Raw genomic sequence first — 22,759 nt, forward strand, 5'->3', positions numbered from 1 at the left:
TTAGGTCCCAGGTAACATTATGAAGTTTTAATACGATCAATCGGACCTATTATCAAGTTAGTGTATCAACTTTTGAACGAGCTGCGCCCAGTAGTTTCCCAGCAATAAGCTGTTAAGTCGAGACACACACACACACAGACAATTAAAGTCTGCTGGACCCTTGTACTAGCGTACTCGGGGATAAAGCCTGTTCTTAATGTATGCCGCACGTACTGCATAGGTTTTGCTTTGAGCAGGTAGAAAGGTGTGTCTCCCGTTACTAAAAGATACTCTTAGCACAGGTCAGCAAGTTTTCACTGGCACTGGGAAGCACCAGGGCTGTCTATCAAGTTTGTTAAGAACGGAAGTTCAACATTTAGCCACAAACATACCTCTCATCGGTCTTGATACAGATGCAGCGCTGGATGATATCTCGAATTTCAGGGATCACCACCTTGTCCAGTGCCTCAGGATGTACACCCTGTAAAATGAAAATCAACACAGAGCATGTTAGTCAGGCACTCATACAAAATCAGCAACAACAATAATTCTCTAAAATAAAACTAATAGTTACTCAGAAGCAAGTGCCCTGACAGAAGCTGAACAGAATTAATTCTTTTACATTTGAGCATTTGCTGTTCTTACATTTCTCAGTAACAATTCATTCATTGGTAGTAACTGGGTATTAGTTTACTTGAATTCCGCGAAGAGCAAAGAAAACCTGCTGAAGATTTGCTGACTGTCCCCCACCACCCTCATCCATCCCCCCCCCCCCCCCACCCGCAAGAGGAAACCTGCTAATAATACCCATAATGCTTCTGACCCCCAAACCCCATCCTCCTTGTTCTCCCAGCACAGAAACAGCAACAGGCCTTACCATGGTGACCCTCTTGTAGATCTGTGCAGCGTTGGTACATTCCTTGTAGGGGTACTCGGAAGAAGCCATCTCCAGCATGCACATGCCAAACGCGTAGACGTCCACAGCCTCGTCATAGTGCTCCTCGTACATCTCCGGAGCCATGAACTCTGGCGTACCTACACAACACAAAGGAGGACGGTGTGTGATGGCTGCCTATCGAAGGCTATCGGTATGGAGCGTGCCTGTGTTGCTGGGCTAGTGAAGGCAGACGACTGACTCGCTGGCTGGATTCCGCTGTGTGCACTAGAAAGGGAAAGGAAGGCACGAGCGAGACAAAGATTAGTCATGAGTTCTTCCTCCTTTTAGTGTCCTAGGATTGCTGAAAAGGAAAAAGGTCAGTTGTGCAAAGAATGAAAAGACATGCCAAGTTAGTCTCGCTCGCCTTACCTTACCCTCGATGATTATGTGGTGGTTACTGTTGCCTGTGCTATGAGAAGAAACAAAAGAAACAAAAAAGACAAAAAGGGACAAGAATTAGAAGACAAAAATACACAGCATTAAGTGTCCGTGATCATGAACCTTAAGCCTGCTGAAACGGAGCCAGTTATTGTAGGGCCATACACAAATTTATATAAAACTTAATGTATGAAAGCTTAAACCTTTCTTAATTTTAGTGTCATTTTTAATCTGAAGTTTACTTTTAGCGTCAGTTTTCATTTTCAATTTACCAACTGAAATCTAAGTATTACCAATATCATTAAGTTATAGCTACAAGGATCGTGTGATATATTGCAACTGCTGTACAGCCACTTGAGTGCCACTTGCCAGTACTCCTATTTTCTCATGGAGATACATTCAAATAAAAAAAAATGAAATTTGTTTAAGATTTACACCTATTATTTTTTTTCTTCTCAAAAACGTCTGAACATTCAGCACAGACACTTGAGTTAGAGAAGACAAAAGAAAGCTTCTGGTGATGATCCAATTCATCATCTGTATTCATTATATCAAAAACTAAATAAGTCCCTTGCTTACTTCAAGGGAACTGAAAAAAGAAGACCTGTAACAGTGCAATGCACGGAAAAAGAGACAACATAAGTCTGCAAAACTTTGGTTGAAAATAATTTTAATATGGAACTAAAGTATGATTAGCTGACAAAAGTCTTGTCAATGAGGAACCTTACAAATTAACTCATTCCCAAATTTGATTCATAAATGTTACAATTTAAGTGGGTATAATACCCAGAAATAGGCGACACAGTGATACCGAATATCAAACCCTGAACAGTAAAATTCTCACTTGTCTTTGGTATACATACCCTACAATCTAAGGAAAAGGGGGCTTCCCTGCTTCAAAAACAAAGAAAGGGAAAAGATGGCATGATACAAAACAAAGGACTGACTCAGTGACTGTCCTTGTACAAGACAGAGACAAACAAAACACAATCTTACCTTGCACTCAACTCTAAAAGATCAGAGCACAAAAGCATACAAGTCAAGGCATGAATGTAACTTATTTCTGGCAAACCATTCTCAAATTGCCTCACAAAGAAAAACATCAGTCACAACTTCATCAAATCAATGGTCTCATAACAATTCCAAAATCCTAACCTACATGAGGGCTGTACAAAAAGTTCTGCTTACCTATGACACTCTTGGCAAAGGACTTGTTCTTCAGTGTCGCCAATCCTAGGTCACCAATTTTGACAGACCCCGTTGTGCCGGTGATGAAAATGTTGTCGCACTTGAGGTCACGATGTATCACAGGCGGGGTTCGGGTGTGGAGGAAGCATAATCCCTTCAGGATTTGCCGACACCAGTTCTTCAACACTTTCAAGTTAATCTTCTTGAATCTCTTCAGGTAGCTGTTGGAAAAAGAGGAAGAAAACTGAACTGATGCTTCGCATGAAATGCAAAATCACAATTTTTCACGGTTTACATGACTAACTTCACTAAGTCAGCCAAACAAACTTTATTCTTCAAACTCATTGTCATTTTCTTAGAAGACGGAACACAAGAAAGGACAGACATTGTATGTGCGCAATAGTAGCATTACAAAGTCTTCTCAAACTTTGTTTCGCTTTTGGATGACATAGATTTCATTTTGGAAGACAAGTTCAACAAGAGATGTCTTGGCTTCTTTGATCGGTATGGTATGCCATTAATTTTATTAAGTTGACCAACCTATGTGAATTGTAACTGTTAAATACAGACACACACAAAAGCAAACTCGACATGAGAAATGAAACACTGAGAAAAATACAAAGGAAAAAGTTTACATGAGTTAAAAAAAGAAAAGAAATGCCCTTTGGCTTTATTTAATTTTATAAATACTGAGCTTTTCCGAGATTCCTGGACTGTTAACATTCTAGTTATTCTACATTTTGCACAATCTTACGTTTTCATGGTCCCAGACGTCATAAGCTCCGTGACAAGAATGATGACTTTTCGGTTCCGGTGGTTGTGTTCTTCCCAGTAGTCGAAAAAGCGCACAATGTTGGGATGTTGTAGTTCTTTCAACATTTCGGCTTCTTCCTTGAATCTCTGGCGCTCGCTCTTGTTCCATTTCTTATCCTGCAACACAGTAAACAAGTTGTGTGTTTTTGATAAATATGTACAAGCATCAAATGTGAAAACATCCGGTTCAAATTAAAGCTACTCTGTTTTTCTGAGGCAAACACAATGTTTCATTAGTTTGTCTACTCATAGTCATACACCCTTTCAAATAAAGTGGTATATGTTGGAAAGGTGTCATTTCTCTTGTAAAACCCAATCCAACAGATAAATAAAATAAAAACTTGGGTCAAACAAAACCATTTCAAGGCCATCTTAAAAAAACATACGTAGATGAATGGTTTCATAAAGGAGGCAATGTATACTGTCACTACCAACCGATCTTATACACAGGCCCTCCCCTAGTGAGATAAAACTGCGTGATCACGGAAAAAAACTCCTGGACTCAACAGAGGAAATGGTTGGCAGCGAAACCATTCACCAGACTCTATGAGTAGAAAAATTACAGAAACACCAAACAATGAACTATTATGCCTTCTGATGTCAGGATGTCTTAACCCTTAGGCTGGTTGTCGCGACATATGTCGTGCTACTGTATGTATACTGTCACCTGGTTGTCACGACATATGTCGCGCTACTGGCTCAGTCTGTGTGGTTGGTTCTAATTACCTCCCATGGATGCGAAAACCTATACATGACCGTTTTTCTTTATTTTTCCCTCTGTTAATTCACCAGTGGCTATGCAACATGTGTTACAGAATTGCTCCAGTGTAACTTGTAAGGGTTAAAGTAACTTGCTAAAGGAGTTAAAAAATAAATACAACCGTTACAAGTAACTTAACTTGTAAGTTGTAATCTGGGATTGGTTAAAATAAACTAGCTTCAAGCAACTTATTTATTTGATTTTGACATGAACAGAACATGCCATTTCCCACTCAGAACTAGCTTCTGTCTGATGTGCATTTAAAAAAGATGTTTTTTAAACTAAACTAAAATGATCAATTGATTAATAGTATACCTTGTTGAAAGGGAAAACAATATGCCAGCCCTACCACACCAAAGCAGCTATGTTTCTCTCGTTTCTGCTCTTTCTCATAACAAGTAAGGGTCAGGAAGCTGACAGTAAATATCTATACAGCTACATGGACAACCCGATAGTTGAATAACATGCGTGGATTTCACTAACACTTTACATTAAAGAAAACCTACACAGGCACATAAAGAATTAAATTACTACTTGGCAGGTACTGCACTGCCTTGCAAATACACTCTTTACACCTATGTTTATTCAAATTAGTCATGAAATTGTCATAAGGGGAAACTTCCTAAACAAATTGTCAAACACACCAAAAGAAGTTTCAAGCAGCACAGCAACTAAGTGACAGTCCTCAGTTAAAATTAAATAAAATGGACAACACTCATCATGCAAGATGTTTCTAGATGAATGAACCTATGACTCAAAACACTAGACAGCTTCTGATGAGAGGTATTAAATGACCGAGGTGTGATGCTTGCCTTACAAAGTTACAGCAGTTTAAGCACAATCTCCAAATAACAATCCATTTAATTGAAACACTCATTGAGTCGATTGACTCAACTGGCTACAGGAAAACATCTAATCGAAAATTAGATAGATAGAAGCCCTGCTTAGTGATAATGTAATTGGTACTTCAAGCTGACTTTTTTTCTTCTTTTTTTGTGTGTGATTTTTTTTTTATATGACATTCCCAGTCCATTACTTTGACTCCCATTCCAAGAAAACAGTGACTTGAATTTGAAAGAGCAGAAACAAGAAGTCATTGAAATCACCATCCCCAAGCACTTGATGATATATATATGACAGAGAAGCTATAAATGGGGCCTGCAGTATTACATTACAAACTGCAGTAGACTGTAGAGTAATTAATACACTTACAACTTACATCAATGTGAGAATACGCAATAGTAATATTACATAAAAAAGTCCTTTATCAAAAGCTGATTAGTAATTTAAGAACACTGCTTACACAAGAATTACTGACACCTGAGCAGTAGGCACTGGTGTAATCACCATCATACATTTCCAAAACCAACAAAAACTGTGTTATTACAATATTTACAAAAGACACTACATCAAACGCAGCAGCTCCTGCTAGATGAGTATGAAGATGACTTGCACTACCTCATAAAAATAGTCCCATGAGAATATCATCAATGAAAATAAACTACTGCAAAATAAACTACTTTACACTGCAACTTGTAGCCAGCAATCTAATTAATAGGTTGTGGTTGGAAAGTTTTTAATTATGACTGCGTTTCACTTATTTGTGTACAGATATCCCTTCTAAATCCCTGCGCTTATAACTGTACCCACGGAATGCGCGCGATATAAGCCTCATATTGATTGATATTGATTGATTGATTGTACAAACTTCAATCTGTACAACTGTATCAGTGTACTCTCAAAGCAGAAACCTATACATTTACTCTGCAGATCTGCCTAAACTTTCCCTCAAACTTTTGTTTGTTTACAGATGGTTTATTTTTGACAGATTCAAGTTAGTGACTAACGGTCTGAAAATGAAATACCAAACTATTTCTCGCTGAAGCCTGACTCACAGTCACACCAGCAGTAGCAATTCTCAAAATTCATTTTAAATTATGCGCAATTCTACTGTGAACATACTTGACCCATTGACCTACTCTTTCACTATGACGCGCTTCTTAATTCTTCTTCTTCGTTCAACTTCAAGGGCTAAAACTCACACGTCCACTCATGTTTTTGCACGAGTGGGGTTTTACGTGTATGACCGTTTTTGTGCTTCTTAATCTTAGTCTTACTCGAAGGTGAACTGCTGTTATGCACACTGTGCTATCACAATAACTGATATAAAATTCTATTCTTATCAACTCCAACACACGCCTAAATACTAATATTATGTAATAATCAAAATGAAAGCAGCCAACACTGCTTAAACTCTGACAGTATTCTAAGAACACTAAAAATAGATCAAAAACTGACATAGTGACATCGTAATTACCTTGTGAAAAGATTAAAACGCCAAGGTTATTAACAAATCAATGATTTACAAGATGATTGTTGACTGTGATGAGCCAGATACACAATCACAAACTTCACACCAAAACTGAATTGAGTTTGAAGCATTGCGAACTTCCTGGGGATGTGGGAAGCTTTGAACGTTGATATCACACCATTGAGTAAAACAAACACACACACACACACTTGGATAAAACAAGAACAGTTCATCAACAAAACAATGCATAATGATTATTGTGCGTGTGGGCTAACCAGGAAGGGCAGCAGAATTTAAAAACGCTAGGTAAAAAGGGAGAAAATTGCATTCAAACAAGCAGCTCTGCAAGCCTCCTACAAACAAAAGGTCATTCTGTACTCACACAAGAGCTGAACACAGGTCTATCCTGCATTGAAAGGAAGAAAGGCCAGAGAAATCAATAACCAAGACAGAAGGAGCAAAGTCACTTCAGGTTAATACACATAGCAGCTACAGACCCAAAGGTTTACAGACTGTAAGTAACAGTTACTGTGCCTAGCAGATCAGACACCTTCAATGTTTTCCCTATCAAACCTCAACTGGTGTAACCCCCCCCCCCCCCCCCCTCAATGTGCCTGTAGAGTCCAAATGCACCCATGTTTGACTTCAAGGCATGTCAAATGCCAAATAAAGTACTAACACACACAAGGTGTCACATGACCTGACATTGACAAGGATAGAAACACCAGACATGGTCGGGACAGAAGGGGAAAATTGGGTTTCACTTATGAAAAATGTACACTTTGCACCTACTTTTTTTCAGCTTCTGTTCTTTCTGGACACGTTTGTTTCTTTATTTCTTTGCTTTTTATATAGAGGGGGAATCGAGAGGAGGGTCGTGGTGTATGTATGTGTGTGTGTGTCACAGTGTGTGTGTCTGTCTGTGCGTGTGTGTGTGTAGAGCGATTCAGACCAAACTACTGAACTGATCTTTACGAAATTTGACATGAGAGTTCCTGGGAATTATATCCCCGGACATTTTTTTCTTTTTTTCGATAAATACTTTTGATGACGTCATATCTGGCTTTTTGTAAAAGTTGAGGCGGCACTGTCACACCAGGGTTCGACACTAGCGGGGGCGGGGGGCGGAACGCCCCAGAGTTTTGTGTTCCGCCAGTAGTAGTCCTTGGTTCCGCCCTAAACATTGCCGAAGCTTGGGGCCCACTCCGCCCCAGGATAAATTCCAACAATGACATTGACAAACCAAAAATTCTAATGCGCCAGAGCCAATCACTAAAAAATCGCCAGTCAAAGTCGTCGCTGAAATTTGCGTTACGATCAATGCCGCAGTCAAGAAAAAAATCACATTGAAATCGTCGAAGGACAATGCCGCAAGGGAAATAACTCCCAGAGTGCGCTCTTTAGCGTGAGAAATAAGTATCGCCTTCAAATGCCATACGTTGATGCCGATCATGGGGTACAGTACACTCTTTTTCACTTCTCTTGTGTTTTTTATTTAGTCAAGTTTTGACTAAATATTTTAACATCAAGGGGGAATCGAAACGAGGGTCGTGGTGTATACATGTGCGTGTGTGTGTGCGTGTGTGTGTGTGTGTAGAGCGATTCAGACTAAACTACTGGACCGATCTTTATGAAATTTGACATGAGAGTTCCTGGGTATGAAATCCCCGAACTTTTTTTCATTTTTTTGATAAATGTCTTTGATGACGTCATATCCGGCTTTTCGTGAAAGTTGAGGCGGCACTGTCACGCCCTCATTTTTCAACCAAATTGGTTGAAATTTTGGTCAAGTAATCTTCGACGAAGCCCGGACTTCGGTATTGCATTTCAGCTTGGTGGCTTAAAAATTAATTAATGACTTTGGTCATTAAAAATCTGAAAATTGTAAAAAAAAAAAAAAAAATTTATAAAACGATCCAAATTTACGTTTATCTTATTCTCCATCATTTGCTGATTCCAAAAACATATAAATATGTTATATTCGGATTAAAAACAAGCTCTGAAAATTAAATATATCAAAATTATTATCAAAATTAAATTGTCCAAATCAATTTAAAAACACTTTCATCTTATTCCTTGTCGGTTCCTGATTCCAAAAACATATATGATATGTTTGAAGAGCAAACGCTCGATCGAGTCACTTTCGCAGTTCTGAATATTATATGAGGCATCAGATGGACAGGAAGAAATTGCTATTCACAACACAATGAGTCACGTTCACATAAAATTTGAGCCCGGTCACTTTTATAGTTTCCGAGAAAAGCCCAACGTTAAGTTGTGTGTTGCCGAACAGAAAAGGCTAGTTATCTCCCTTGTTTTTCTGATAACGTTCGTAAAAGGCTACAGATGTAAATACTTTGATGTAAAGAATAATCCTACAAAGTTTCAATCACATCCGATGAACTTTGTCAAAGATATAAAATGTCTAATTTTTCCTTTGACGCTGACCTGTGACCTTGAAAAAGGTCAAAGGTCAACGAAACCATCGTTAAAGTGTAGAGGTCATTGGAGGTCACGACTAAACAAAATATGAGCCCGATCGCTTTGATAGTTTCCGAGAAAAGTCCAACGTTAAGGTGGTGTCTACGGACGGCCGGCCGGCCGGACAGACTAACACTGACCGATTACATAGTCACTTTTTCTCAAGTGACTCAAAAACACGCTCAGAAAGTTAAAACAAAGAGAGGTACAGAAAAGCGTGCTATCCTTCTTAGCGCAACTACTACCCCGCTCTTCTTGTCAATTTCACTGCCTTTGCCATGAGCGGTGGACTGACGATGCTACGAGTATACGGTCTTGCTGAAAAATGGCATTGCGTTCAGTTTCATTCTGTGAGTTCGACAGCTACTTGACTAAATATTGTATTTTCGCCTTACGCGACTTGTTTATTATCAAAATTTTTTGTATATATATACTTAGCATGAATAAGAGTGGGCCCCAGAAATTTCCATTGGGGCCAGTGTGGCCCCAGGCCAAATAAGTTAGTGTCGACCCCTGCACACCTTCATTTTTCAATCAAATTGATTGAAATTTTTGTAAAGCAATCTTCTACGAAGGCCGGACTTTGGTATTACATTTCAGCTTGGTGGCTTAAAAATTATTTAATGACTTTGGTCATTAAAAATCTGAAAATTCTAATAATTTTTTTTTGATATTATAAAACGATCCAAATTTACGTTCATCTGATTCTACATCATTTCCTGATTTAAAAAACATATAAATATGTTATATTTGGATTAAAAACAAGCTCTGAAAATTAAAAATATAAAAACTATGATCAAAATTAAATTTCCGAAATCGATTTAAAAACAATTTCATCTTATTCCTTGTCGGTTCCTGATTCCAAAAAACATATAGATATGATATGTTTGGATTAAAAACACGCTCAGAAAGTTAAAACGAAGAGAGGTACAGAAAAGCGTGCTATGCAGCACAGCGAAACCACTACCGCGCTGAACAGTCTCGTCAGTTTCACTCCGTTTTGCACAAGCGGCGGACTACTGTCATTGTGAAAAAATGCAGTGCATTCAGTTTCATTCTGTGAGTTCCACAGCTTGACTAAATGTAGTAATTTCGCCTTACGCGACTTGTTGTTCTTTTCTTTTGCAGTGCATGCAAACATGTTTGTTTAATCCTGTAGTGTGCTCTTGCTCTGGCAAAATTAAAAGGAGGCGGGTATCTGAGCCTGACTTGAAATGTGTTCCGAGTAGCTAGTAGTAGTACAACATACTTAAACATCCAACAGGCAACACCATGTTATCTTCTTGTTTCATTTGATGTTGAACTGTATGCGTGTCTTCAGACCATAAGTATGTGAATGGGAAAATTCAACTACCAGTACCACTTTCCATGTTTATTGTTATAGCAATGCAATACAATCTCAAGGTTTACTTTAACACAAACAGTAACAGTAAATCTGTTTTTCTACAGAGGATTCACTTATGATTTGTCATATATGAAGATAATTCACAACTGCTGTGTTGTCACATGTTCCTACTGTTGATGCCTGAATAAACCATTAAGAAAAAAAAAATCTGTTTTTCTTTTCATTACACCAGTGAGTAAACCCTGTAGAGATGACCTGAATGTATCAAAACTATCATGTTGCAAACGCTGACTACAGTATTACTTTATTGTACATTTGTCAGCTGCAAGTTCAATGCGAGGCCTCTAAAAAGTCTGCACCATGTCAGACTGTATTCCAATTTTACACATCAAACATCATAATAAATACTACAATAGTAGGTAAGTACCAGACAAAACACTGCAAACAACTAGTGTTATAAGTTATTAGTCTGGGTGGCCGAGTGGTAACGCACTTGCGCTCGGAAGCGAGAGGTTGCGAGTTCGACCCTGGGTCAGGGCGTTAGCAATTTTCTCCCCCTTTCCTAACCTAGGTGGTGGGTTCAAGTGCTAGTCTTTCGGATGAGACGATAAACCGAGGTCCCTTCGTGTACACTACATTGGGGTATGCACGTTAAAGATCCCACGATTGACAAAAGGGTCTTTCTTTCTTTATTTGGTGTTTAACGTCGTTTTCAACCACGAAGGTTATATCGCGACGAGGGAAAGGGGGGAGATGGGATAGGGGAAAGGGGGGAGATGGGATAGAGCCACTTGTTAAGTGTTTCTTGTTCACAAAAGCACTAATCAAAAAATTGCTCCAGGGGCTTGCAACGTAGTACAATATATGACCTTACTGGGAGAATGCAAGTTTCCAGTACAAAGGACTAAACATTTCTTACATACTGCTTGACTAAAATCTTTACAAACATTGACTATATTCTATACAAGAACCACTTAACAAGGGTAATAAGTGAAGAATTTTATGGGTGAGAAAAGGAAAGTAAAAGGACTTTGGGGAGGCAGAAATAGAGAAGAAACAAGAAAAAGATCCTAATTAGGTTCACAGCATCGAGAGTGATGCGACCTTCTCTCAGAAATTAGTAGAGAAGGCTCCCCCATCCACCACCCGGGGGACGCGCCTCTAGGCCAATTAGGGGGCGCGAGGTGACAAAAGGGTCTTTCCTGGCAAAATTGTATAGGCGTAGATAAAAATGTCCACCAAAATACCCGTGTGACCTGGAATAATAGGCCGTGAAAGGTGGATGCAGCGCCTAAAGGCAGTCGATCTACTGGCCGATGTGAATGCGTGATATATTGTGTAAAAAATTCCATCTCACACGGCATTAAGGGAAGCTTCTAGCATGAAAATCGACAAAAAATCACTTCAAATTGCTCTTCAGTATGATGCCCAAATAACTTGAATTTATGTGTGTGTGTAGTCCAACTATTGAAGATTACAAACATAAAAGGGAAATTGGCCTCAGGTATTTTATTTAATTTATATAAATATTTTAAAATAGGGTATAAATACGGATTCGCAAAAATTGATGTTTGGCATTTCCCACATAATTTGGTCATGAAAGGTAATACAAACTTAAAATTTTGCATATACAATTCTAAATACATGAACTACATTATCACATAGGATAAAATGTATAACTTGAAATTTAGTCGCAATTTTTAGTAACGGTTTAACGCCAAAAAATCTAAAAAATGAAAATTGGTTTAAAATGATTGCATCAACTAAATCCTATGTGGGATTATAGCTTTATGTGTCCTGAAACACTGTACAAAATTTTATAAGCATATCTGCAAAGGTTCATGAGATATTCAAGAAACGGTCGGTCAAAATAAACTGAAACGCGTTTTGAGAAAACGGTCAAAATGTAAGCTCTTTACTTCAGAAGAGGAGATGCATGCATATATATATCTGTCATGGACAAAAGTTTTTACAGGACATCACATGTGCATGTGTACAACAATCTGTGACTTACCTAGTCTATTCATGAGCCCCAGATAAGTAATATTCCTCCCCATCTACATTCTGTTCAGCGGCATGAAGGGACCGAAGTCGACGTGCAAACTGCACAGCCTCACTTGCTTGGATTTGTCCAGCTGACACTCTGCTTGCATCCACTTTTTTGAGAAATTGTCTTGTCCATGTGCCAGCTTCCATCCCAAGAAGAGGGAAAATATCCAGCCTTCCACATTCTCCATCATTATATACAATAGTTGCGTCCGCTACAGCTAAGCAAAGTCGCTTTCGGCCGACAAAAACAGTCTTCGGACATCTTTGCCAGATGAGATTGTGGAAGCTCTCATTGGTATTCTGAGAGCCCCCATGAAGACATCTTTCCAGCAGGCTATCTTGGGTCAGGGTCACAAAAATTGGACGGATGGCTTCGCACACAAAATCTGGAAAGGCATTTTTGTCTGGATCTCCTCTGCCAGTTTTGGATGGACACCAGGTCCCACAGTTGTCATGTTTTTTATTACGGTGTTGCCAGATGGCCCAAATGTCCTTTTTCATCTGTCCTAAATTGCCAGAATTCTTCCTTATAGCTGCACCAAAATGAGCTTGAATTTTGAGTATTGCTTTTTTTGTCAACCCACCCCCCTTTCCGCCTATGCCTTTGACAGATTTGCCGTTCTTATTGAAAGTTTTGTTTTTTAGTTCATTCACTTTATTCAAAAGTTGGCGACCCATTCTTTTTTGCACATGCCCACAGCATTCTAACTTTTCTATTCTAACTCCCTCATACACAGGTGGCTCAGAATTTTTTAGACAACTATATGTCTTGCTGTCCCCGTCCCCAAGAAAGTTGACATATCTAAGACCATGTAGCTCCTGTGACCTTCTAAAGATCTTCAATGCCCCAGCAGGTTCCATAGCTGCAGCACTCCCCTCGTGGTTTTTGTCACATACATTTCTCTGTCTGTGTTCATCTTTCCAATCCAAAAGTTCTTGTCCTTGTTTCTTTTTCTCTTGTTTTTTACAGCTGTCACAGTGATTAGACAGCACCTCGGTGTCTACAACTTTTGACTTTTTACCATTTACACTGAGCACAGTTACCACTCCATTTTTGCTCTGAAATCCCCGTCTATGATAGGTGCCATCCCCAGATACAGTCACATCATTCCCCTCACAGGCCTCAGAAACCTCATGTGCAGCAACAGATTTGCTGATATCGGCTACTTTTTCTGTGGCCTTCCTGATCTGATTCTTGTGATTGGCCCACGTGCTATTGTTTAGTGAGCATGGTATGTTCATGTTGCCAAGGAATCTCTTAGCAGGTGCTTGGTCCCGACCGATAACAAACATAGAAAGAGGGAACCTTCTATTTACCTCAAAAACTTTGTTACATTTTTTAGATGTAAACAAAGTCATGTTGTGTTGACAACCACACTCGAATTTCAGTTCAGATGCAAGATCTGTCCTCACCTCAGTCACAGAAGAAAGCCGCGCAGCACCGATCGGTCGTTTGCACTCAGGACACAATAATCCGTTGATGAATGTGACTAAAAGTTCACAGTCAACGAATCTAAACCCAGTAAGTTCATCTTGGCTGTCAAAAGGCACAGATTCTTCTTTATTTGTGTCCAATTTTCGCAGTTTGGCACTCGATGCACACAAATGCAGAGGTGCAGACGACGCTTCTTCCTCTCCACGTTTTCTCTTTGCAGGCCGCCGACACTGATCAGGCACATTTTCCACAGTTGAATTGCTTGCATCCAAGGGAAGCCTAGCCAAAACATGTCGATTCCTTGGAGGTGTCTTTGTCTTTTTCTTGTAGCAATCCTTTCTTTTACCCATTGTAAGCTATAAACAAGTTTTGATGGCAAACACACTGACCCAATCGAAAGTAGCGTGGAAGACACAGACAGAGGCTGATTTGACCCACTTCTCAACTGGGTGGGCCGCAGCCGAAGCCCTTTTAGAAGAAGGCTTGTGATTGGTTTGTTTTCAGGTTGGCCTTCTTTGGGCCATTTGCCAAACAACCAATGAAAATCGTTGTAATGGAGTTTGTTTGGCGTTTCTAAACGGGGCTAGAAGGGATTTTGCTGTTCATATCCCAGTTTAAATTTTGTTTCTATGTTAGGTAGAAGAGAAGATATGGCCTTTCAAATTTTTTGCATAGTTAATGAGGGGTAGACTGGTGTTGTTTTTAAAACATTTACCTCAGAAATAAAATAAATAAAATATTTAGGGTTGCAGAAATAACTAATACGGTTGATAGGGGGGTTGGAAAGGGTTTATGGAAACAAAATCACATGAAAACTCAAATCACACCAAAAAGCGTTTTTTGTCATTTTTTCATGCTAGAAGCTTCCCTTAATAGGTAAGGCCAAAAAAAAAAAATTGTCTGTTTAGGGTAACCCGACCGACCCTATCAATTTGGCGCCGACCCAAAAACTTTTTTTTGATTTAAAAAATAAAAAGAAAAAAAAAGAGGTAAAAATGCTAAAAAGAGACATTTGGCGTTTCATTTACACACACACACAAAAAAAAACAAAAAAAACAAAAAACCTACCTACCTACCGACCCTACTTTTTTGACTCACATGCGAAGCAAAAGTGAGTCTATGTACTCACCCGAGTCGTCCGTCCGTCCGTCCGGACGTCCGTCCGTCCGTCCGGAAAACTTTAACGTTGGATATTTCTTGGACACTATTCAGTCTATCAGTACCAAATTTGGCAAGATGGTGTATGATGACAAGGCCCCAAAAAACATACATAGCATCTTGACCTTGCTTCAAGGTCAAGGTCGCAGGGGCCATAAATGTTGCCTAAAAAACAGCTATTTTTCATATTTTTCCCATTTTCTCTGAAGTTTTTGAGATTCAATACCTCACCTATATATGATATATAGGGCAAAGTAAGCCCCATCTTTTGATACCAGTTTGGTTTACCTTGCCTGAAGGTCAAGGTCACAGGAGCTCTTCAAAGTTGGATTGTATACATATTTTGAAGTGACCTTGACCCTGAACTATGGAAGATAACTGTTTCAAACTTAAAAATTATGTGGGGCACATGTTATGCTTTCATCATGAGACACATTTGGTCACATATGATCAAGGTCAAGGTCACTTTGACCCTTATGAAATGTGACCAAAATAAGGTAGTGAACCACTAAAAGTGACCATATCTCATGGTAGAAAGAGCCAATAAGCACCATTGTACTTCCTATGTCTTGAATTAACAGCTTTGTGTTGCATGACCTTGGATGACCTTGACCTTGGGTCAAGGTCACATGTATTTTGGTAGGAAAAATGTGTAAAGCATGTGAGTCGTATGGGCTTTGCCCTTCTTGTTGGTCATGTTACCCTAAACAGACAATTTTTTTTTTGGGGGCCTAACATGCGCCTTGAGTCGCCTTGTGTGGTGAGATACGTGCGCGATATAAATCCTCGTAAATAAATAAATAAATAAATAGTCCAGGGATATTGCTTTTCCTTTCAAATCTAAGTGTTTGTTTCTAACATTAGCAACAGAAGTAACTAAATGTACAGCATATTTGAACCCATTTTCTAACAAAGTATGAGTAGTTCACATTGACATGGAACTTATCCTGCCTCATCTTTTGCTGCTCAGCATGATCATTTAGATTTGTATCTCACAGATACATGTATACACTCAATCAACATGTACGTCAACAATGGCATAACTAACTAATCAACTTTAAATTGCAATATTTTACTAATACTAAGCTTCAGCAGTACACTGTCAAATGTAATACCTGTATTTATTCATTAGATTTACTATTTATCTTATTTATTGGATATTTAGCTTAGGTCGGTTGGTGAGGTTGTTGTAGACCAGTGGATGTTGTTTAACAGTAACACAAGCATACTGGGAATGGGACTAAAACGGTGAACTGCCAAAAGCTCTAGTATCACAATCATAGTATTTTTAGTACCCTTGCCAACAACAGCTCTCAGTCTCACTTTTGAGCAGCTACTACCTAGGCATTATTGTACCCCCTCCCATGCACTGGCCCTCAAAGAATCTGAAGAATCTGTCTGCCAGCAGCATGGCATGCCACCTGAGAGTGAGGGGAAGGGCATGCTTGGCTTTGCACTATATATATATTGTAAACAGTTTGTGACTGATTTAGCCTCACAACACAGGGCAGACCATGGCCATTACAAAGGTTCAGCCTGGATCAGTGCATCTTGTCACCACCAGTCAGTCCTGCTTTGGCAGGTTTCCAACAAACCTGTCTGAGCCTTTCTGTTCCAAGTATCAGACCTGAGTCTCTGAGCAGGTTTGCTATGTCAGTCTGTCTGGCCTTTCATCACTGCTGACAAGTGTCATGCATTTCAAACTACTTGCAAGTTTTGGCGCAAGGAAGCCCGGTGACGTAACAACTTACATGCCACTGTTTTTACATGATCCCAAACTGAGTGGTTATTAATAAGTGACCAGGCTAAATTGAAAGCTGTTGCTGCCCTCACCCCCTCCCCCCTAGTTTTACTGACCTCTGATTTTCCAAACTGTAGGATTAATTTATCTCATCCTGTTTCCCAAATGTTCAATTTCAAGCCAAGGACGATCCATCATTATAGAATGATGCACAATTTTATATGAGTTCAAATAGTAAAGGTTCTCAGTCGTCATGGCAAGGAGCCATGTTGCATGTTTAACATTAAAAATAAAAAGCCATGTCAGTTATTTTTAAAAGTGCTGCCTTCAGGTCATACCACTGAGCGCTGGAAAATGGCCTGGGTTATGAACAAAAACTGTTGTAGCCAAATAAACCAGAAGAATGAAATAAACAAAATCTTCAAAGAAAATTGTTCAGCAAACTTACTTCACAAAATACACTCAGGAATGGGGAGAAAAACAACAAATACACTGCTAAAATTAAATGCACATTGCCTGACCCAGTTTTTGCACAAAGTTCTATGAGGCCTAAAAAAAATAGGTGTGGTTACAGTAACCCGACCTACCCTATTTTTAGGGGCCGACCCTATAAGTATAACTTTTTATTACATTTGTCAAAAAAAAAAGAGTGCAGAAAACGCAATGAAAGCGACAGCGCTCGAGTCGCACACTTATTTCCCTGTCAAGTAAGTTTAATTTGTACTACACATTAGAAAAAAAAGTTTTAAAAAAGTGATTGCCTACCTTCCTACCCTAATTTTTTTGGCTATGTTACCTTAACGGTTAACCACACCTATTTTTTGGGGGGGGCCTGAAGAATAAGTCAAAGCAGAACTTCTAAAACTTCAGTCACTGTTTTGCATACCCAAATTTTATCTGATTTCAAGATGAAACGTCACATTAAAATTTGAGTATCAAAAGTCTTATAATTATATTCATGATGTCATACTCAAAGCTAAATCTCATGAACCACACAAGGGTAATGCAAAACAGTCTAAGAGCACTTGTTTACTGGGTCAACATCTGGGGATGATCTAGTATTGCCCTGGTCGCAGTCGTCTTTGTGACTGTCAGATCCCTAGTGCTACACACAACGGATACAAACATTTAACGTAATCATAATAAAGGATACTTTTTTCAACACATATCTTTCACACACAACATGAATGTCTTTGTTCACACAATCACAGGCATTTTGTATTACTTGTCTTTTAACTAAGTTTAAACCAGTGTTTTATATTAGGCAAAAAAAAAAAAAGTCTGTTTACGGTAACCCGACCGACCCTAGTTTTTAGGCCCGACCCTAATCTTTTTTTGACCGACCCTAGTTTTTAGGCCCGACCCTAATCTTTTTTTTAGATCGTCTGAAAAAAACAAAAAAAACCATCCAAAATAGAGCTGTTTGCGCTCAAACAGCAGACGACAGAAGGGAGGTAAGCTCAAAGTACTGTTTATAGTTATGTTGGGCAAAAACAGGGATTGATGAGAAGAAATGAACTGTGAAACATCATAGAGAGGGGAAAAAAAAAAGAAAAAAAAAAGAAAAAAAAAAAAGCCGACCTACCGACCCTATTTTTTCACCCTATGTTACCGTAAACAGACCTCTCTTTTTTTTGGCCTTAGCAGCAAGATTATTACCAGCCTCCATCAACTTAGCCAACTTATAAGTTTGAAACTGAAAGGCAAAAAATGAGCCTCTAGTTTTTCAAACAAAAAATACAATTCAAGTCATTTCCTCAGCTGTCCATGTAAAATCAGCTCAGAAGAAAAATGATGCATCCATGTTAGTATCGTTACTAACAAAACCTGAATCAACAAACTTGTAGTACAACTACCAGTAGTTCTTGAATAGATTTACTTGTACTAGTTTTAGATCAGGAATTAACTTACTATACCAGTCAACCTATGAAGTAATAAACTCCCAATCCCATTCCCATAAAAGTAGAATTTGACAGTTAAGAATGAGACAACCAGTGGCATGTAAATCTTAGAAAGATCTCTCCTTTGTTGACAAGGTCCTTGATTGAAAATGACCCCCAGCTTGGAAACTCAACTAAGGGAAGACGATCACAAGTTAGAGACAAAGACTAAGAGTAACCCAGAGTTGAGAACTTTTGTTCTCACTTTTTTGCGATTGGAAATTATGTGAGTGAAGAAAGTCTTCTTTTAATTGATGTCCAGCTGTCCAACTGATGATTAACAACTATATATATAATCAAAATAAAACAGTATACAATTACAAACCTGCAATTCACACCACGCGACAGCAACACCAAGTTCCGTGTCCAGTCCCTTGTACACTGTCTTGAATGACCCTCGTCCAATCTCAAGATCAAACTTGAGGAAGCGGTTATCAGGCGAACTGGCAACAGCTTTCTCTTCCACCTCATTCACTCTCTGGGATTGCTGTATATCTTTTATTTCCCCTTCAAGCTGAAGTTTAATTCCGGTGTCTGACAACACACTGTCAATGGTTACACCTTTGCCTTGTTCAGCATAGAAGAACTGGCCTGCAGATTTTTTTCTCTTTTCTGAGTTTTCATCACAAGCCTGACCAGTTTCTTCTTCAACAAATCGCATCCCCCTGAAAGGCCTGTTTTTCCCTGAATCTTTGTTTGTAATACTGGCTGTGTCATTTATTCTATCACCGTTCTCTGATAAGCTAGCAGAGCTGTCACTAGTCCTTGCCTTGCTGTCTTCTTGAACATTATGGGTTTTCTCACTCGGTGGAGTGGGGTTCCTTTCAGGAATTGGCAACTTTGTGACATGAAACCTTGAGCTTCTCTTAACATTGGATGTACTGGCAGAGCTTTCCACATTGTCAGCCTTTTTCGTACCAGAGGTGCTTTCGCCAGTACTATCAGTTGTTCTGTTTGAGACAGTGTCTGAGACACCTTTCATCTCCTTAGCTGCTGTAGTAGACGTCGCGGATGTGGACTTCGTCCGTAGACAAGATAAACCTGCCTTAGTTGTCTCTTTTGACTCACCAGCAGCATGGCCATGCCTTTCTATCTTCTTTATGCTGAATCTCTGTCCCATTTCTCCAGAAGGCCTTCTTATACGTGTTCGTTTTGATTTCCCATGTTCAGCAATGTTCTCTGAGGAGAGTTCCCCATTAACAGCTTTTTCGATATGAGTCTTGCTCATCTTGAGAGTGACGGTAAGTGAACCACTCTAACAAAAAATCCAACATGAATTAATAATGCCAGGTCACATCAGGTTTGAACCTCAAGATCTTTCATGTGTCCGTCTTGTCAGGAATTACTGATTGTGTCAGTCATTTGATCCAGCACAGAATCCGCTGAGAACAAAGTAGTCAGCTCGAATTCATCACTCTATAAGAGTGTTTTAACTGTAGTGTTATACGACTGATTCGTAGGTTTTACGCCGTGTTCTACTCAAGACCAAAGATGGCCACATGTGAGAAGAACACGTTTCATGTCGGTTCGTCACAAAGACAGAAAACTGTGCCTCTGGATCCCAACCTTCCTGTCCAAACACACAGAAAACGATGAAATCCTGAGAATAATGTACATCCATTCTTTGGTTTATTCCGCTGGAATGAAAATTCCACACACAGCAGCAGACTCAGTAATTAACATGATCCCCTATGTCAAGACGTTCGGTTTCTCACAGTGACTTTACCACCCATCAACACAGATGGCTGACGTGAATATCACCACACAAACCCATTTCCGCACATATTCTACACTACGGTCAGGCTGCAGGCAAAGATCCTGGTCCAAACAGCGTGTCTCCTCATGATACATCCATTTTTTCATTCAAATAACACCAGATTGTTCACGGGCGAAGCTCTTTCTTGCGCAGTTCCACAAAACACAGTATGGCGGATCCCTCCAGCAGGGCAGTTGGAAAATAGTCCACAGAAGAGGTTTAGTTCTGAGTTGGAGGGAAGTCACAAATCATCTAGTGAGTGATAAAAACATGTTCAGCAAAGGTATTCTCTTTAACCAGCGATGACAAACTGTCTTGTTCGCCCTACAAACCGTCTACCTCATTCTAACATTGGGCACTATTTTCTGTCTGCACATTGAGTTTGCGTGCTTTGTCGGATATCCGTCTGCGCAGCAGTGACTGGGCGGTGTGGTTTAGTGGCCAAAACTAAAAGGTGCGGGTCGTGACGGGTTCTGCAGCGAAATGCATAAGAATCAGCGCGCTTTTTCTGTGCCAAGGCGATTGGCCTATGCAACGATTTATCACGAGACAGAGAGCTTCATTATGGCGACAAAAAAGGCGACACTGATGCGAGATTGCGCAAGCCGGATCACAGGCGGAAGGTATCGTTCACTGGACCACTACTTTCATAGAAAGACAATGAAAGTAGTGGTCCAGTGAACGATACCTTCCGCCTGTGGCCGGATCCGCCATGAAATGATGATGATAGTATATAGCTCTTCAGTTATAAGCATCATCAAGTCATTTACTGCAATCTCCCATAATTATTGTCTGTTGTCTGTGTGAACTGTGACTGCGGAAGGACAATGAGTGCTGTGAACTGTGACTTGGAGGACTATGGGTGATGTGTAGTAGGTGTGAGCGATGGTAGAGGACGTGTGATTGGCGGGGGGGGGGGGGGGGGGGGTAAGAGTGAAATGTTGACGTCTGTTTACTTTGTATGATGGGGGGGGGGGGGTATGATGTAATGTAATGTATGATGATGTACTATGTGTTGATTGCGTATGTATGGGGGTTATGATGTAATGTATATGTATGATGATGTATTCTGTGTCGATTGTGAATGTATGGTGGGGTGGGGGGGGTATGATGTAATTTAATGTACGATGATATATTTGGTGTTTGATAGTGTATGATTGTTTGTTAGTTGTAGATTATAGTACGATGTTTGATGTTGTAATGTTTGTGCGTGTGTTATAATGAAATATGTTATGATGTAATGTGTGATGATGTATTCGGTGTTTGATAGTGGATGTATGCTTGTTAGTTGTAGATCTAGTACGATGTTTGAGGCTGTAATGTTTGTGCGGGTGTCATATGTAGCCGTACGAGGGTTCCAGTGTGTGAGTTGTGCATGGCCGGGCGCTAGAGTGCTGCATGAATGAGTAAGTGCATGTGGAGTTGTATGGCTGGGTGAATTGTGGGTTGCGTACGTCCGAGGGGCACATGTAGCCTGTGTGTCTGAAGTAGTGGGTATGTGTGCGTAAGGGTGTGCTGATATTGAACTTCAGTTGTTGCTTTGTAAATGTCTATGTATCAGTGTATTATGTCTTGCCACACACATGCCAAATTTCCTTGTATTGATGAGGACAATAAAATTTCTTGTATCTTGTATCTTGTATCTAGCCTGTACCAGCCTAAACTCACTATCTATCGACTTGACTGATAATTTACATCTGGACCAATTTTACAGCCCCTGTTTTTCTGTTATCAAAGACTTGTAAGGTTATTCTGCAAGAATTAGGAAGCATTGAATTATAATGCTAGTTCTGAGTTCCGAACGACTTCTTCAGACGAGTTAATTTGGACATCCGGCCGCCGCGCTCAAACGAAGTGCAATCGGAGTACACAAATGCAAATGTACCATCTGTGACAGTCTACAATGTTGCGCAGCTCTTCGGTCTTGGCCGCACTGCATGTGACTCAGCTCAGGCTCTCCGATTCGTCACCGAGCAAGGCATGATTGATTGATTGACTGAGTTATTGATTGATTGATTGATTAGGTAACCTTCAAGGACGGAGAATTCTGAACACAAAAAGTATAGGGAAGCTTCAAAATAAAATTAAATAGATAGAGGTGGGGTTGTTTTATAAACTGATAGTATATTAGTCAATTAGAATTGTGTTGTGTGACTGGTGCAGCAAAAATATATTGGAAAAGAAGTGTTCAAACCACCAGTAAGCAAATATAAACTGACCTGTCTTTTTTTTTTTTTCCGTCTTTTTATTTATTTATTTATTTATTTTTTTTTTTTTTTTTGGGGGGGGGGGGGTTAAAGCCTCTTTATGTCTTTCTATTTTTGAGCAGAATACTGGGGGAAGTTTTGACTGTTCGCTCAGTTTCAACATAATTATACAGACCATTCTGTTGTTGAACTCACGGTTTACTTACGGTCAGTCGTGATATACTGGTTTCATCGACGTCATCAGCCGAAGCCGTACTTAGTCGTGGTTGATGGATTATGAT

The 22,759-nt window shown here is 39.6% G+C and overlaps 1 protein-coding gene across 4 annotated transcripts in view; it reads right to left on the reverse strand.

The window, feature by feature from the left end:
* LOC138963956 (serine/threonine-protein kinase WNK-like) overlaps positions 1-20,638 on the reverse strand; it is a 41,566-nt gene extending 20,928 nt beyond the window's left edge. The window contains exons 1-6 of one of the 4 annotated variants that reach the window (XM_070335812.1): positions 18,841-20,638; positions 6,749-6,772; positions 3,237-3,412; positions 2,483-2,703; positions 857-1,014; positions 372-460 (exon numbers count right to left, since the gene is read on the reverse strand). In XM_070335812.1, the coding sequence (XP_070191913.1) occupies positions 372-460; positions 857-1,014; positions 2,483-2,703; positions 3,237-3,412; positions 6,749-6,772; positions 18,841-19,743 (1,571 nt within the window). In that variant the 5' untranslated portion in view covers positions 19,744-20,638. The remainder of the gene's footprint in view (positions 1-371; positions 461-856; positions 1,015-2,482; positions 2,704-3,236; positions 3,413-6,748; positions 6,773-18,840) is intronic. The other 3 variants (XM_070335814.1, XM_070335815.1, XM_070335813.1) reach the window with 3 other exon arrangements.
* Between the last annotated feature and the right edge of the window lie 2,121 nt (positions 20,639-22,759).

Source organism: Littorina saxatilis, linkage group LG4 (genome assembly GCF_037325665.1).
Source record: "Littorina saxatilis isolate snail1 linkage group LG4, US_GU_Lsax_2.0, whole genome shotgun sequence".
NCBI classification, from domain to species: domain Eukaryota; kingdom Metazoa; phylum Mollusca; class Gastropoda; order Littorinimorpha; family Littorinidae; genus Littorina; species Littorina saxatilis.